We start from the raw sequence: 15870 nt of genomic DNA on the forward strand, positions 1-15870 counted from the left end.
TTCTTCTACACTAATTTGTATTTAATGAACCTCTCATACAGCAGATGTCTGTAAACTTCTTCAGTGGCTCATGAAGTAATGAAAATTTAAATGTGCGATTGTCTTCCTTGTTGCCAGACACCCCCACGCACTCTGCCAGAGAATCACCTGCATCATCACCGCTCCCATTATCCATTCACATTTATTACAGCAGGGCCGTCGTTGAGTTTCACCTTCAAAACTAACAAACCTTCCGTGCTGCTAATTTTATCTCTCGAGAATAAAGACAGAATGACGCTGATGTCAGGTTCTTGGCTCGTTTGGATGCTGTGATGCAACAGTGCAGCAAGGAATGTATGTATGTTGGTATGATGCATTAAAGGAACAATAAGTAATAATGACACCTAGTGGTTAAAATCGTAACAACACACACGCCATTTAGTCAACGATCCATTGTTGCCCTGAATTTTTACTTACACAGGATAGGTATATGATTTTGTATTTTGTTCTATTGACGGTCCGCTTCAACGTTTGCAGGCTGCTGCTCTTTTGACAAAATAAAATACCAAATGCTGAGCTCTGTTTTGGGAACCCTGGGAACTCTCATGTGATTGGCTCAGGAACCAGGAACTAAACACGGGCTACACTCTGAACCGGAGTAGTTCCGGACCGTATCTCTAAGCTTGAAAGGAGAAAATCTTGACTAAGACATTGTTGATGGAGAGAACCGACTGACTAAAGGAAATGTTGCATCCATCCCAGGTTTAAAAAAGGCCTTAAAACATTTCTTTTTAGCAAAGCTTTTGGTCCCCTTTAGATGTTTTTTCTCTCTTCTAAAAATAGCTTTTTTATTATTATTTTATTTAATACATTTCTCTTTTTCACCTATAGTACTTTGAGATATTTTGATGAAAAGTGCAGTATAAATTAAATGTATTATTATTATTATTATTATTATTATTATTATTATTATTATTATTATTATTATTATTATTATACCTGGTGACAAACGAGAATGATTTACGTTGATTTTACAGTAAATATCTTACGTATTGCTCCTTTAACTGTCAGCAGTGGACCAGAGGATGCTGACCAACCTAACTGGTCAACTCCAGTATGTGAGGACTCGGGACTGCGTCTCTTACAAGCTGGTCTGCAATATGGGGGCCCCATCGGTAACTGCGCTGGTCTCTTTCCTGTTTACACTCAACCCTGCAAACTTCTCCATCAGCTCCCCAGGTTGCCACCATCAAAAGTTCTCAGATGACTCTGCCATAGTCGGCCTTATCGCAGATCCTTCCTCCCAGCAGCAGTTAGGCTTTATAACCATCACTGCTCCCATCAAACTCAGTAGGTGTTTACATCCCTGCTATTTTGGCACAGTTTTTTTTTTGTTGTTATCAGTACTAATTTGTTTTTGTTTTATGCACAAAATTACTGCACAATATTTTTCCAATACCCTTTAAACAGTTGTAGGGTACAATATTATTTTTCTTATGGTGTAATTTTGCCCGTACAGTACAGTCTCTTATTCAATTTTTTTGATTCTATATTTTTACCCTTTTGAATTTGAACCTATTTCAATTTTATGTATTTGAACATTAATTTGACTTATTTGACTTGAGATGTCATTTGTTGTGAAGTCGTGCTATTCACATGAATAAACTACAGTAAGCTAAATAATGTTTTTTATTATTCACACTGCTAGTAGAGAGGCCGGTTGGTAATGGCCATTGCTTTGTGGCAGCGATATTAGCTATGGTAAGCGTTCAAGGGTGAGTGGGGGGAGGGGTTATTTGTCTTCCCTTCAAGCTTGTTTTCATCCATAAACAGCCCACACAAATTAAGCCTCCTTTTCTCCACTCAGCCATGCCTAGCAGAAGCAAAAAGCAGCAAAACAAAATCATTTAAGGCTGACAGTGTACATCTCCTGAACTGAACTATTCCCACAAGACTTTCAAATTGTCAAAATTAAAGGCATTTCATTTGGATTTATTGTGTTTTTTTTTACTAAGAATTTTCTCTGCAGATACATTTATTATTGATTCATAATTTTAGATTTGGGTTAGAAAGTCCAGGTGGAAATGAAAAACTGTTTTCCAGATGTTACTGAAGCATAATACGAACCTGCTCTCAGTATCTGCACTGCATTTTGGAGACAGCAATTCAAACGACTTGGTGAACTTGACCACCTGAAAGATGTGTAAAGGAAGAAATTTGAAAAGATCTGTAGATTTATAGTGAAACTAAACTGAGGCAGATAAAAGGAAAGAGGTTACATTAAAAAAAAAAACACATACCGGTGATTCAATGTCCTCCAGCAGCTGAACGGAGCAGCGCTCGCACTTTAGCAGAGTCTGGGCGCGATGCATGATCTTCCTGACAATCTTTTCCAGGTCAGTCTGTTCCTCAAACAGGTCGTTGACCACCTCCAGGAGCGCCTGAACACCAGGAACATCGAAATATGACGCCGGGATTGCCCCTGACAATCTGAAAAGCTCATGCATGCTAATGTAAAACCTGCAAATGAGAAATCTGTTGGCAGGTAAGAGTGAGAGCCTCTTAAATAAATGTGTTGTGCTTTCCTCTGCTGCTGGAGTCCAGTTATTACCATCATCCCTAAACCATAAACCAAAGGGGATAATATATTGTGATTGATTTCCTCAATAACAGTAAATTAGAGCCTTTATCTAAGGCTGAACTGATCCAGTAGAATGCATTGGCACATAAAAAAAAAACACATCTTGTAAAGGGATCTCCCCTCGTTCTTCTACTCTACTCACCGAACTGTGTTCTCATTATGTTCTATTCCATCACATATGATGGTAAGACATGAATTAGTGGATCTCTTTTCATTCCCAAGCAGATTTAGGCCCTACTCTGACTACAGACCAGTCCCCCCCCCCCCCCATGACAGATCCTGAGAAAATGCTCATGCAAAGCTGCATGGCACTGTGCTTTTCCACTGCCACGCCAGCAAGTGGGATGCTGCTGATCAATATCAAGGCTCGGTGTCAGCATCAAGGAGGAGGCAGTAAAGCTGATCCTTGGAATGGGAGGTGTATCATCCTATTGGCCTCGTGGCCCTTACCCGACTCCGGTCGTACTCTTTCCTGGAGGCAGCGAAGAGTTGAGCATTGGAGATGGCGATGCCACAGAAAGGCAGGTACATCTGCAGGACCTGTGGACACAACGAGAGCTTGAAAACATGGTGACATGGTGTGAACCTCTTTGTCAAAGTGGACATCCGGCTGTCACGTGGTATATGTCAATTCTGCCCACTGTCAGTAATATTAATAGCATTTATTAAGTCGGTTCTCATACAGTGCCTTGCAAAGATATTTAAAGGTATACTATGCAACCGGGGTTGATTTTCCAGCGAGGCTCCCCCCAGAGGGCGAAAGTAAAAGTGCACTGTCGTAAAGATGCTCAGCTGTTCTGGTTTCTCCATCAAGCCAGGCGCGGTTGTTTTGAGCTTAGCAGACAGGCGAACGCAACGGAAAGTTGAAAAAACGGCAGTACAAACAATGACTAACACAGTGAAGGTATGAACATCAGGGTTTCCCGCAGCGTTATCTTGGTGAGGCGGCCGCCTCTCCAAACTCACGCTGCCGCCTCGCCAACATTAAAAAAAATAAAAATAAAATAATAATAATAATAATAATAATAATAATAATAATAAAACTTGATATGCTTGCATGTTTATTTGACGTTAACACACGGTTCTTTGTTGCTTTCGCACGTGCATATAGTGAATGGCAGGGCAAAAACACATGGAGTTCTCGCCGTAAAGCAAGACCGACTCTCGCGGTCTTGCACGAGACTTCTGAGCCTGTGGGTGCCGGCCGAGGGTATTTCCCCCACAGACCACCAGGGCGGCCGAGAAAACCTTTGTTCGACCTGAAATGACTCATTTAATCATCCAAAACTGTATGGAACACATTAATTAACTGAAAAATGTTGCATAGTATGCCTTTAACTATCTTTTTCAGATTTTGTCACCTGACAACTACAAGCCTCAATATGTTTACTTGGTTTTAAGTGATAGGCCAACACAAGATGCATAACTGTAAGATTAATGGGACATTACAAATTATTTAAAAATAACAAAAAAAAAAAAAAAAAAGCCATGCACATTCATCCGGTGCCCGATGTAAATACTTTACAGAACCACCTTCCCCTAAAATTAAAGCTGTGATTCTTTTGGGGTGTCTCAAATACCTTTGTACAACTGAAGACTGCTAAACCATTTAGTTGTAGCTCTGGCTGAATGTTTGGAGTTGCTTTCCTCCTAGAACAGCGGTTACCAAAGTGGGGGTTGGGACGCCCTGGGTGGGTCACGAGACATTACATGGGGGTCACGAGGTGATCCAAATGATGATTAAAATTTCTGACTTTACAATAATAGAGATATATTTTTTTTAATATAGAACATTTATGCCTATAATTATGGAAAATATTTTTTTCTCGAAGATTTACGACTTTTCGGAAAGTCTAGATAATTTGTGAAATGAATTTCAACATTTCCGAGCGTTTGGTGAAATATTACTCCTCCGTGGCCAATAATTATTTTTTTTATTCTATAATAGCTCTAATGCAATATTTAGGAGCGAAATTACTGGAACAAAGTCACCTAACAATATTCTTGTTAGGTGTACAAGAAGTACACCTAACAAGAAGCCAGTCTCTGGCACTGTTAATTTGGTGGTCGCAGCCTGAAAAGTTTGGGAACCCCTGTTATAGAAGGTGAATCTCCACTCCAGTCTTTAGCAGCGATACGCAGCTCTCCAACCAGTACTGTTCTGAATTTTGCTTAAACCATCGTCCTTTCAGCTCTGACCAGCTCCCTTGTTCCTGTTAAAGGACAATATTCACACAACATGATGATGCCCCCATGTTGTTTCTCTGCAGAGAATGAGATGGTGAGTTTGGGGTCCTGTGCAGTGCTAGTTTTTGAGGTATGGTAAATTATTTTATGAGGCTAAATGTCATTCTATTTCTTTGATTGGATTTATACCGTAAAAGCTCCAACTTATGAAAAACTTTAAACTGAATGGTATTATATTTCAGTGGACTGGGGTGAGTTTTAGTAAAAAAAAAAAAAAACCTTTTTTATTGTAAGTTGAAGAAGCCTTATGTTTTCCCTGCAGATCAAAGATTTTAGTGGATTACCCACACTTTCATGTAACTTCATTCTTTGTACACGGCAAGTTGGACGTTAAACATTGTGCTGCAGGTTTTCTGTACCTTTGTACTGTTCATAAGGCCCCTGGGCTCTTGTCCAGTGGTCCCAGGTCTTCTTTTCAGATTATAATGAAGTTTGCTTTTAATTTGGAAATTAAGGTCCCAGAGTCTTTTGGAAGAGTAAAGAGGCACAGAATCCACGTTGCCTGAGGTCCAGCGGGAGGTTTTGTCAGTCAGTGATGATTTGTGGTGTAAACATTTTAATTGAAAGTATCCTTTATTTATTGATCTTATATAAAATGACCTGAGACACTGAATTGGGTTTTCATTTCATCTGCAAGCCATAATCGCCAGAATTATAAGAAATAAAGCCGGCACTTCAAACTCTAGTCCTCGAGCTTGAGTTGGTACATTAAACCTAAACCTTCCAGGCGTATGAATAATTCTGGGCTTCACTTCACCCAGTAAACAAATGCTACAGAGGAATGAGACTTTATGTGATGCTGTTTCAGCTGTCTTATGGAAATCTCCTATAATGATCTTCCAGAAAGACCGTAGTCATCAATAAGCCCAGCAAAGATTCATTAGCCAGCAGGACGATGGGGATCTGGCCATGGACCTGCCTATGGAGCGAACAGGCGAACTCCGAAAGAGAGCTGCTCTTTCTAATTACATTCTGTCAGGCAGCCCATTAAACAAGGTTGCGTTATAGACAAGTATTTGCCTGGAGCCGTTCAAACTGGCCAATAAAAAGTGTTTAATAACTTTGTTGTATTAATTAATAATAACGTTTTAAACAGTCTACCTAAGACCACATCGGGGACACTCAGTTCCGCTAACCTCAATGACTTCCTCCTTCACAAATGGTATTTATTATGAAACAAGTCAAGGAAAATCACACACCACTTTATTTCTCTTTACGCCTCTGTGTTAGAATACCTTTAAGGTGACCTAAAGAAACGTGTTTCACTTTTTATCGCACTGGTGAGAACATGCCAGAGTTGTTTTGCCAAGAACTGCTTTCATAAAAAAAATTCACTTTTTTGTGGTCCAAACACAAAGATCGAGCACTGGAACATCAGTATTTGCAGCAATAAAATGTTGTTATTGTATCTTTCTTCCTGAAAACTTTACCAGAATTAGTAGGCATTGAAATAATAAAAAACTAAACAGGGATTATGAAGATACAACTTCTGTTTCAGTTGTTGATTTCTGAATGGTGGCAATAGCTAAGAGCGTCATGCGTTTCAGGCTGAATAAAGTTTACGAGTAAGTTGAGACATATTCTCATCTGCTGAAATCTCAGGTATCAGATCAGGGTTTTAAAAAGATCTGTATAAGAATGTAAGTTTCTGACTGAACTCAAATCTAGCAACCTGTTGCTGGTGTACTTTCTGATTTTATGTCTGCTGTCCAGCAACAATTTGGACAAGTTAATTTCTAAAAAATCAGGGGTTTATTTTTGTGTGCCCGCCTTGCAAAACTATATATATTTTTTTTTAAATAGGTCTTCCATTATAAGCAAATTGTTTCTCATCCTTTACCATGATGCTGATAGTGAAAGAGAGACTATATTGGCTGCTTCGACTGCCTGTCTGTCTCATGTGACCTGCTCTCTATGGGCAGAGCGGCAATGACTCAGTTTCACTTAATTTATGCAGTAAGATAACTTTTTTTTTTTTTCTACAAGTTTTGTCTACACCCAATTAAATGGAACTTTTCTGAAACCCAGTGCTGTAAAAAATTATTTCTTGTTTGCTTTTTTTACATTTAAATGCTTCAGATAATCAAACATTTTTAATACCAAGCAAAAATCATTTGATGATTATGTTTATTTGGCAAGCTATCAAAATCAACTTGACCCAATTCGAAAAAGTGATTACCCACCAAATCATTATGGCAACAACTGCTGTGAAACGTTTCTGGGTTTTTCCCACAGTCCATATAGGTCCAGACACTGTTTGGCCCATTAAAGGTAATACCAAAGCATCTCAAGCTCAAGATTTAAGTCCGGACTTCGATTAGGCCACACCAAATGCTTCATCTAATACACTTAAAACTAAAACCTTTAGAGTCACTTTACAAACAGACAATCAAAATTATGGATAAAAAAAGGTCAAGATATCACCATTGGGCCATTTTACAAAAGCGTAAGCTTCTAAGTTGCGAAAATGTCATGAAGTATTCAAACCTCCTTTTTACAAAATTATCCATGGTCTGTCATCTCCTCCACTCAGTCAGTTTGTAAACATCAGGAACACCAAACAGAGATTAACACGAGGGTCGGCCTCTACGGAGAAGTGTTTTTAGTCAGAGAACCTTTTCAGTCACTGCAGCACAGAAGAGGAACTCTGTCCCTCAGAACATCAGAGACCTCACCACATTAACGCTGTTCAAAAAACATCTAAAAAAACTGGTTCATCAGACATGTCAGCATTAATAACAATATGGATCTTCCCTCAACCCAACCACGCTGCTGCCACTTGTGTCTCACTTGTGTCTCTGCTGTGTCAATGCGTAATGTAATATTTTTAACCCAATGTCTGTATTACAGCAAAGTTGTACACTGTATTTATCAACAGGATTTTTATATTTGTATTGTTGCACTGTACTCTTTTATTGTTTTATTTTTTTTTTTAGGTAGACAATTTTAAGATCTGCCCATTGACAACAGATGAAAAATAGCCTTTTGGCTAATTCTGGTGCATTTGTAGCAATGTTAATGTCCCTGTCAAGAAAAAAAAATGAAATAAATTACAATAACAGCTAGCAATAATAACTGAAAAATTGTATTTGTAGTTTCTCAAGTTATCTGTGTCTTTTATTAAAATTAGTTTGATGATCTGAAGCAGTTCACTGAGACAAAATAAAAGCAAAAATTGACCAAATGTGTAAGCAGACAAAAAACCTGTTCAAAGCGCTGCATGTTACAAACCTAATTATCAAGAAGTCATATCAAAACCGAGTAAACATGCTAACCTAAACGTAGCACTTCAGCTAACTGCCCTAAATGAAAACATTGTCAACTGGAGCAGGATGTGAGTTTGTGGGAGACTGTACCTCTATGTGTCAGCAGGTCAGATATATCTTAGGCAATATAATAATCCAATGCATAAAAATCCAGATCAGGCAAAACATCTGTTGCAACCAAAAAAGCAAAACAAAGCAACCAAATAAAATAATTATTTCTGCCACATCCTATTATTGGTGAGTCTGTCAGTGGGTAAAACGTCACATTGCTCATGCACATATAATACAAAATAAAATACTAAATATAGTGGGTTTGTTTACTGCAGTGATGTTGCCGAAGTATTGAACTTTGATTCGGAGTCAGCAAAACCAGTTCCTAAATGACTTGGACTGGTACTGGGGGTAAAAACTCCTGATTGGAACATCCCTAACAAAAATGTAAAATTTTCTGTCGCTATTGCACCTTTTTCACACTTATTCCCTTCCATAGAACTTTCTATGAACACAGCGCTCTGTGACCAGGGAGCTTCTTTGGTAGTTAACGTTAGTGGCTTATGCTCAGCAGAGGGACAATTTAGAGGCTCAGGGAACCTGTGCAGGTGATTTAAGGTAATTAGCTGATTAGAGTGTGACACTGTGAGTTTTCAATATAAAAATTTTTCACTATACTCTGATTTTCTTAGACACTTTTTAATACCTGTAAGTCATCATCAGCAAATTTACAAGAATTAAAGGCCTGAATTATTTCACCTGGACTTTGTTTATAACCTAAATGAATTCTTAAGGGAATTGGTTACCCTGATTTTTTATTTATTTATACATGTCAGATTAAAGTAGTCTGTTTTTCAGGTTTTTAACTTATTCAAAGACAGACTGGAGACTGTGTATTGCCAACCTTCCAATTCAAAATTATACAGTACTTCGTGTTGACCTATGACACTAAATCTCAATAAAATACTTTGAGATTTGTTGCAGATGTGACCACATGTGGAAACGTTGAATAAGTTCAAAGGAGCTGTCTGATTTGTCAAAGAAAATCAAAGATTATAATAGACCAGGAGTCGGTTACTGAAAGTCAGATCCACTTCATTAATGTTTGCTTTTTCTGAGACACGTTCATGTATGATTGACAAGCAATCCTCTCTTTACCAACACAGAGTGACATACAGTGCACAAATAAAAGATAATGGGACTTTTCTTTTTGTTACATTAGGCAGTTTTTATGAGGAGCATATTGAGTTTTATTGGATCCAGTATCCTCCCGGAAAGTATTAGAACATGTAAAATCGGCATAAAACGTGTCCGACGTTCTCTTGCTGCCGATTTACATCAGTAAATTGTGCGAATGCTGTAATTACTTCATCACTTCGAGCTAATTTGACGGAGGCTTTTGAGTGCAGATGAGGCAAAGTAATCTGTGTGTGTGTGTGTTTGGGGGGGGCTGCTTCTTTCAACGGACTCCCGCTGATGTTAAATTTTATCGGCAGAGGGAATATGCACAAGTGACTCGGAGCTTAGAAAGAGATATTTCCTGATCATGTCTACCTGTGAATAATCCATTTACGTGTAACCCAAAGCAGAAACAAAACACCACAGTCCTAACCAAAGTAATATTCAGAGAGACACAGCAGCACAGGGTCAGTTAGATGTATTCCTCCACAGAAATGAGATCCTGCAATTACAAGGTATTCCCACTCCCCTGAGCTCCTAATACCTGTGGGGTATCAACAAGAAACACAATTAAGGCAGCAGGAGACGTAAAAAGCAGCGATGTGATATGAAAAATCTTCTCAGAAGTTGAGGCACAAATTGGTTTTGATGAAGGTTCATTTAAGCCTCCTAATGACATCTGCCAGAGCTGTATCATTTAATGCTTTAAAAAGTATGATTTCTTTTTCTTATTACAAGGTCTCCCATAAAGGCAGAGCTGCAGCTGTGCTTTGCTTTGCGCGGCGCTCGTCACTGATGCTGCCATCGCATTTCATTACTAATTCAGCAGTAGCCATCCAAGGCATTAGTGTAATGTTAATGCAGTGTGAAAGATGCTCTCAGAACAAGGGAATTACCAAAAAGAAAACCTCTTTTATCAACAATAGACTGCCCGTTTTTTTTTTTTTTCTTTTTTTTTATCAGCTTACATGTTTTGTTGCTGTGTACCATAAAGAGCAACATGTGAGAAATAGAACCCCTAAAATAATAGCACAGCTACTTTTGTCCTTTTTATGTTTCATCTTTTCTGCCTTTTGAGTGCTCATGCAACAAGAGAGCGAGTCAGTGTATCAGCCTGTCATCATCTTTCTGCTACATCCATTCAGCCGTGCTGATGGGCTTAACGTGCGCTCCTCGGGTACACAAAACACTGTCTGTCTCAGGGTGAGATGTAATTCCAACTAACCACTCTAAAATCCCATATTCGTATGTTATAAACAATTCATTTACGCCTGTCCATGACTCGTTTCTGTACGTGGCTACGTCTGAATGAAGTCAAATATCCTCCACACTCCATGAACATCCGCATTGGCTATGAATCCTAAACTTTACCGTTGAGCCTTATGTTCTGGTGTTATTGATCACACAACCGCATCTCATTGCAAAGTTTGTTTTTTAGTTCGGTAATTCAGTTCAGTTTCTGTTGAAATTGATCATTCTGGCTTCCAGCTAATAACAAACACAAAGTTCTGTTTCACAGGAAATTTCAATATTACATAAGACCAATAAAAAAAGGCAAGTTTGGGAGCCTGGGCGGGCCAAGTCCTGCTTAAAAATGAAATCCGCTGATTGATTGGGCTTGTCAGCAGAGGGAGGCCCAATGACTGGGGAAACTCCACCAACTTGGACTTTGTGCCTCAGTTGTGGTTCATGTTCTGAGTATGTTAAAGCACCAGGTCCAACTTCAGTTCACACTCTGTGAATCTACCTCAAACTGTTGACTAATGGCTACAAGACTACTTCTATAGTTACGCTGCTATAGGCTTAGGCTACTGGAGAACATTAGGGTCTATTGTTCTCACTCTACTGATTTCTACTGTTCTCCAGTTTTGCATTGCATTACATTGAAATGACTGTCGTCATTTCAGCTTTTAACTTTTTGTTCTCTCTTTTTTCTTCATAGTAGGTACACCTGGTTTGACGTTCTGTTAACTGTGACATCATCCAGGGAAGACGGATCACCCGCTACTACCATCTAATGTAGAACAGATTACTGGATCAATGTGTGCTTCTGTGCTTCTTTGTCTCTCTTCTTGTGTCTCTGCTCTGTCTTCTGTAACCCCCAGTTGGTCGAGGCAGATGACCGTTCATACTGAGCCTGGTTCTGCTGGAGGTTTTTCCTTCCCGCTAATGGGTGTTTTTTCTTTCCACTGTCACTTCATGCTTGCTCAGTATGAGGGATTGCTGCATAGCCATGGACAATGCAGACGACTCTCCCTGTGGCTCTACGGTTCTCCAGGAGTGAATGCTGCTTGTCGGGACTTTGAAGCAATCAACTGGTTCCCTTATATAGGACATTTTTTGACCAATCTGTATAATATGATTGATTTGACTTTGTAAAGTGCCTCGAGATGGCATGTTTCATGAATTAGCGCTATATAAATAAAATTAAATTGAATTGAATTGAATTGAATTGAATTGAATTGAATTGAATTGAATTGAATTGAATTGAATTGAATTGAATTGAATTGAATTGAATTGAAGACTACAGTTATCCAATTCTGCTTGTGTACCTTTTTTCTACCAGAGCTTTTCCTTCCATTCAACTTTCCATTTATAAAGCTTGGATACAACACTCTGGGTCATCTAGCTTCTTTAGCAGTGATCTGATTTAGTGGCTTCTCCTGGCCAATTTTGAAGTCAAAAGCCTTGCCTGTAATTTTACAGGCAATAAGATGCCCATAGCATAACATTTTTCGAGTAAAAAAAGCTTTTTCATTGGTCTTACGTAATATTCTAAGCTTTTCAGAAACCTCATTTTGTGTTTTTATTAGCTGCTGCAACCCATTATTCATTAGAATTTTTGGGTTTCACATTAAGAGCATAGTTATTGAAACAAATTAACTATTCAATGTTAATCTGAGAAGTGTCTGTATGACTTTCAGTTCAAAATCTCCATGAAAAGCTGAGTAGTTATTGTTCCCTAAGTTTTTCCCACAAATCCTACTTTCCTGGTGTCATTAATCATAAATGGTGCAGTGATATCTGACACAGTGGCTTTTCCACTCTGCAGTCAGGTCAGATTTTTAGCTAAGCAATGTGAGATTCTGAAAAGAAAAGATGGGATTTATATTAGCGCTGTTCCCACAGTGTTCTCGCTCCGTGGCACACACTGCTGGGGAAACATTTAATGACGACTACCTGGGAAACAGAGACACTAAGTTCTGTCATTAGGTCTGTCTTTATCGCATGGCGCACATGGATTGGTCAAACGTAGTTTAATAGCGAGTAGTTACGTTCAAACCGTACACAGAAACTTGGAACAAGCTAATTATGTGATGTTTATCAGATGGAGGAAATCCTTGGGCTAAATCCCAGCTCAGGCCTTTCTGTGTGAAGTTTGTCAGTTTTGGAGCTAGAGTGTAGTTTTTGGTCGTCGCCCTCTCAGTTCACACTGATGTTAAAATTGCTTCACTGTGGACAGCGACACCGCTTCGCCAGCGTCTGCCAATGTATGAAAAGCCGAAGCCTTTCAGTTGGGTGTTCCCGTCGGACCCTGATCTCAAACGCACATCCAAACTGATTCCGTAATGGACGGAAGCAAGCGAACATTACGCTCAATCTTGTTGAAAACTTCTGGATGACCAATTAGATTAAACTTGGCCATTTCTGGTAAGGAGAGTGGACACATTTCCAGCTCACATTACCAGAAGCTGACAAGCGGCTCCAAGAGGCACATGGCTGAGGTGTAACCTGCTAAATGACATTTCAAAATAAAGATAAAGAAAAAAATAGATAGGAGTATTTGTACATATTGAATGGATTTGAGAAAATTCACAATTAATTCAAACTTGAAAAAATAATTATTGTTTTTAAAGTGTATTGAAGTTGTTTGCTGTGTGATCATTATCGTGTGATAAAAAAAATTAATGGAGTTATTTGTTGTTGTTTCTAAGAAGGCTGGAAGGCCTCCTTGCCGACGCTTCAATCTTTAAGTACTTCATGCGATTCGGTAGCAGATTCAAATCAGGACTCTGGCTGCACAAGTCTAATATGTGAATATTACTTTCCAGTACAAAAAAAAATCTTAAAACATTACATTAAATCTTGATCTGCCAGGGGTATGAATAATTTTGGGCTTAACTGTAGATTGCAAATACGATTGGGTGAAGTTCTGAAATTCACCTGGAGCCAATTTGATTGTTTACTTATTGGTTTGTGCGATTTTGAAAACGCAAAAAGACAACGTACTGAATCACAGCATGACTACGGTGCTAAGGAAATAAACAAAAACAGAAAATATTGAATAAAATGTTTCATGCATGTAGGTCACAAACCAGAACAAAACATAAAAGAGGACAACATGAGAGGGAAAAAAAATCCCCCTTTTTATTTGTTTATACATCTCTCCGACTGTGAACTCATAAGTGTTACAACACTGACATTAATAAATGATGACAGTTTGTAGCCCTGTTATGCACTAACCCTATGCACAGCGTTTGTCTAAAAAAATCTGAGTAACATCCTTGAAATGCCACAAATGAATCACAAAGTATGAGCATTACTTCAGGCTTATTCTTCTCTTTGTGTAGTAATACCAACAGTACGAGTCTGGAGTCTCACTTAGAGCTCTGGGAGGCTGTAGTCAACAATAAGTGTCCGTACCTGTTTAACCCAGATGATAATATGCCCTTTTTAATATGCACCTTTTTTTTAATAGTCAGTTGTGCAACAATCTCTTTGCTAAATTTTAACCTTGCATTTTAAAGCAAACAGGGATTGGCTAGATATAAAATTGTAAATTAAATTTTATACGGTAGAATAGTGTCTAACTCCATTATAAGTTTTCTTTGGTTAAAAAAAAACAACAAACAGCAGTCAAAGCAAGATGATCAACTGTTTGCGTACGTTTTATTTCTACATTCTTGTTTGGGTTTATACACTTTGAGCCGTTTTACCCAACAGGGCACAAATTGGAGAAGTTAAAGGGTTTCTGCACATGTTGCATGTCAAGATCTTACACTAAACTCAGTTAGATTAGGTCTTTACTTAATTATGGGGGGGGGGGGATACCAAAATTCAAATACTGGCAAATGATTTTAGTTCAGAAGGAAGGAAGGGAGGGAAGGAAGGAAGGAAGGAATGAAGGAAGGAACGAAGGAAATGATTATTAAAAACAAAGAGATATGTGTACGGCTAGACGCATGGACAGACGGATGGATGGAACTTTGAGACAGCGGCACAGCGAATAAAGATATTTTTCCTAAATCTTTTTGTTTCCCATATTCATCCAGACCTGTAAATGACTTTGAATCACATTCTAGACTCGTCTTTGCTTTTCCAGACTGCATACAAACCCTGGTATTAGAGAACAATATGCTATCGAAGTAGTTTTAGGTTCTAGAGCCAAAAGATTACGAATGTCTGTTCTTTATTTCAACTGATGGTCTTCTACAGGACTTTCAAAAATGTCTGTAAATGAAACTAAAATAGATCACGGGACACGTCGACTTTAAGTATTTTATTTGGTCTGGCCTAAATGATCAAACACATTAAGAGACCACTTCTTGTAATTTCTCCTTCACATAAAACACCCTAAGAGAAAATGTTGTGGTTCACCACTTCCTGATCCAATGAAGACGACAAAACATGAAGACCAACGAGATCTGTGAGCACTGAAATATTCCAGTCCTACTTGTGGCCACTCTACTTCAAAGCAGCTGTTCTATTTATATACAACTTGGAAATGTTTTTGATCTAAAAACGTCCTCAGGATATTTCTATTGAAACAAGAAAGAAAAAAAGAAAAAAAGAATTACAGGCAAAACATGAGAGGGGGAAAAACAAGAACCAGGCGGCATAATGGGGTAAAAATGCTATGATACAATTACCTTCTCATCGTCTTCAGTGAAGAGCTCCCTACTCGAAGTCTTGTTGATGGCCTGAGCGACCCCAATGATCTCGCCGTCGCTGTTGCGAATAGGCATGCACAGGAGGGACTTGGTTTTGTAGCCCGTCAGCTTGTCGATTTCATCACTGAATCGGCGATCCTGCCAGCAAGGGCACCGTAAATAAATAAAGACACACTGTAAGCACTTGCTGTTAAAAAGCACGCATTGCCCCTTCTGGTCTTCCCAGATGACAGGGGACCAGAAAATGCTATAGCGGTGATGAGGTTAAAGCAATAATGATGTCACAACTGGTTAGATTGCCGATAAAACACTGCAAACTAAAGGAGAATGGGAAAAGAAGCCTACAGCGTCTTGCAATATTCATCACCCTTGGACTTATTCGCATTTTCATGCTACAACCAAAAACTTCAAGGTTTGTTTTTTTTTCACATTTTGTTAGATAAAATAACACAAAGTAGTGCATAACTGAGAAGTGGTAGGAAAATGGATAAAAGATTTTCATTTCTGTTTTGGAAAATAAATATTTGTAAAGTGTAGTGTGCATACATATTCAGCCCCCTTGGCTCTAATATCTCTAAACATAATCCAATGCACACAACTGCCTTCCTCTGTCACCTAATCAATGAATAGATCCCACATGTATGGAATTTAATCTCAGTGTGACTCCAGCTGGTCT

The 15870-nt window shown here is 38.7% G+C and overlaps 1 protein-coding gene across 1 annotated transcript in view; it reads right to left on the reverse strand.

The window, feature by feature from the left end:
• The window catches only part of pde11a (phosphodiesterase 11a), a 56478-nt gene that overhangs the window by 37537 nt on the left and 3071 nt on the right, over positions 1-15870 (reverse strand). The window contains exons 2-5 of the mRNA XM_036139331.1: positions 15174-15332; positions 3071-3160; positions 2280-2420; positions 2107-2171 (exon numbers count right to left, since the gene is read on the reverse strand). Coding sequence (XP_035995224.1) covers positions 2107-2171; positions 2280-2420; positions 3071-3160; positions 15174-15332 — 455 coding nt within the window. The remainder of the gene's footprint in view (positions 1-2106; positions 2172-2279; positions 2421-3070; positions 3161-15173; positions 15333-15870) is intronic.

The sequence above is a fragment of the Fundulus heteroclitus genome, chromosome 7 (genome assembly GCF_011125445.2).
Source record: "Fundulus heteroclitus isolate FHET01 chromosome 7, MU-UCD_Fhet_4.1, whole genome shotgun sequence".
Classification (NCBI taxonomy): Eukaryota; Metazoa; Chordata; class Actinopteri; order Cyprinodontiformes; family Fundulidae; genus Fundulus; species Fundulus heteroclitus.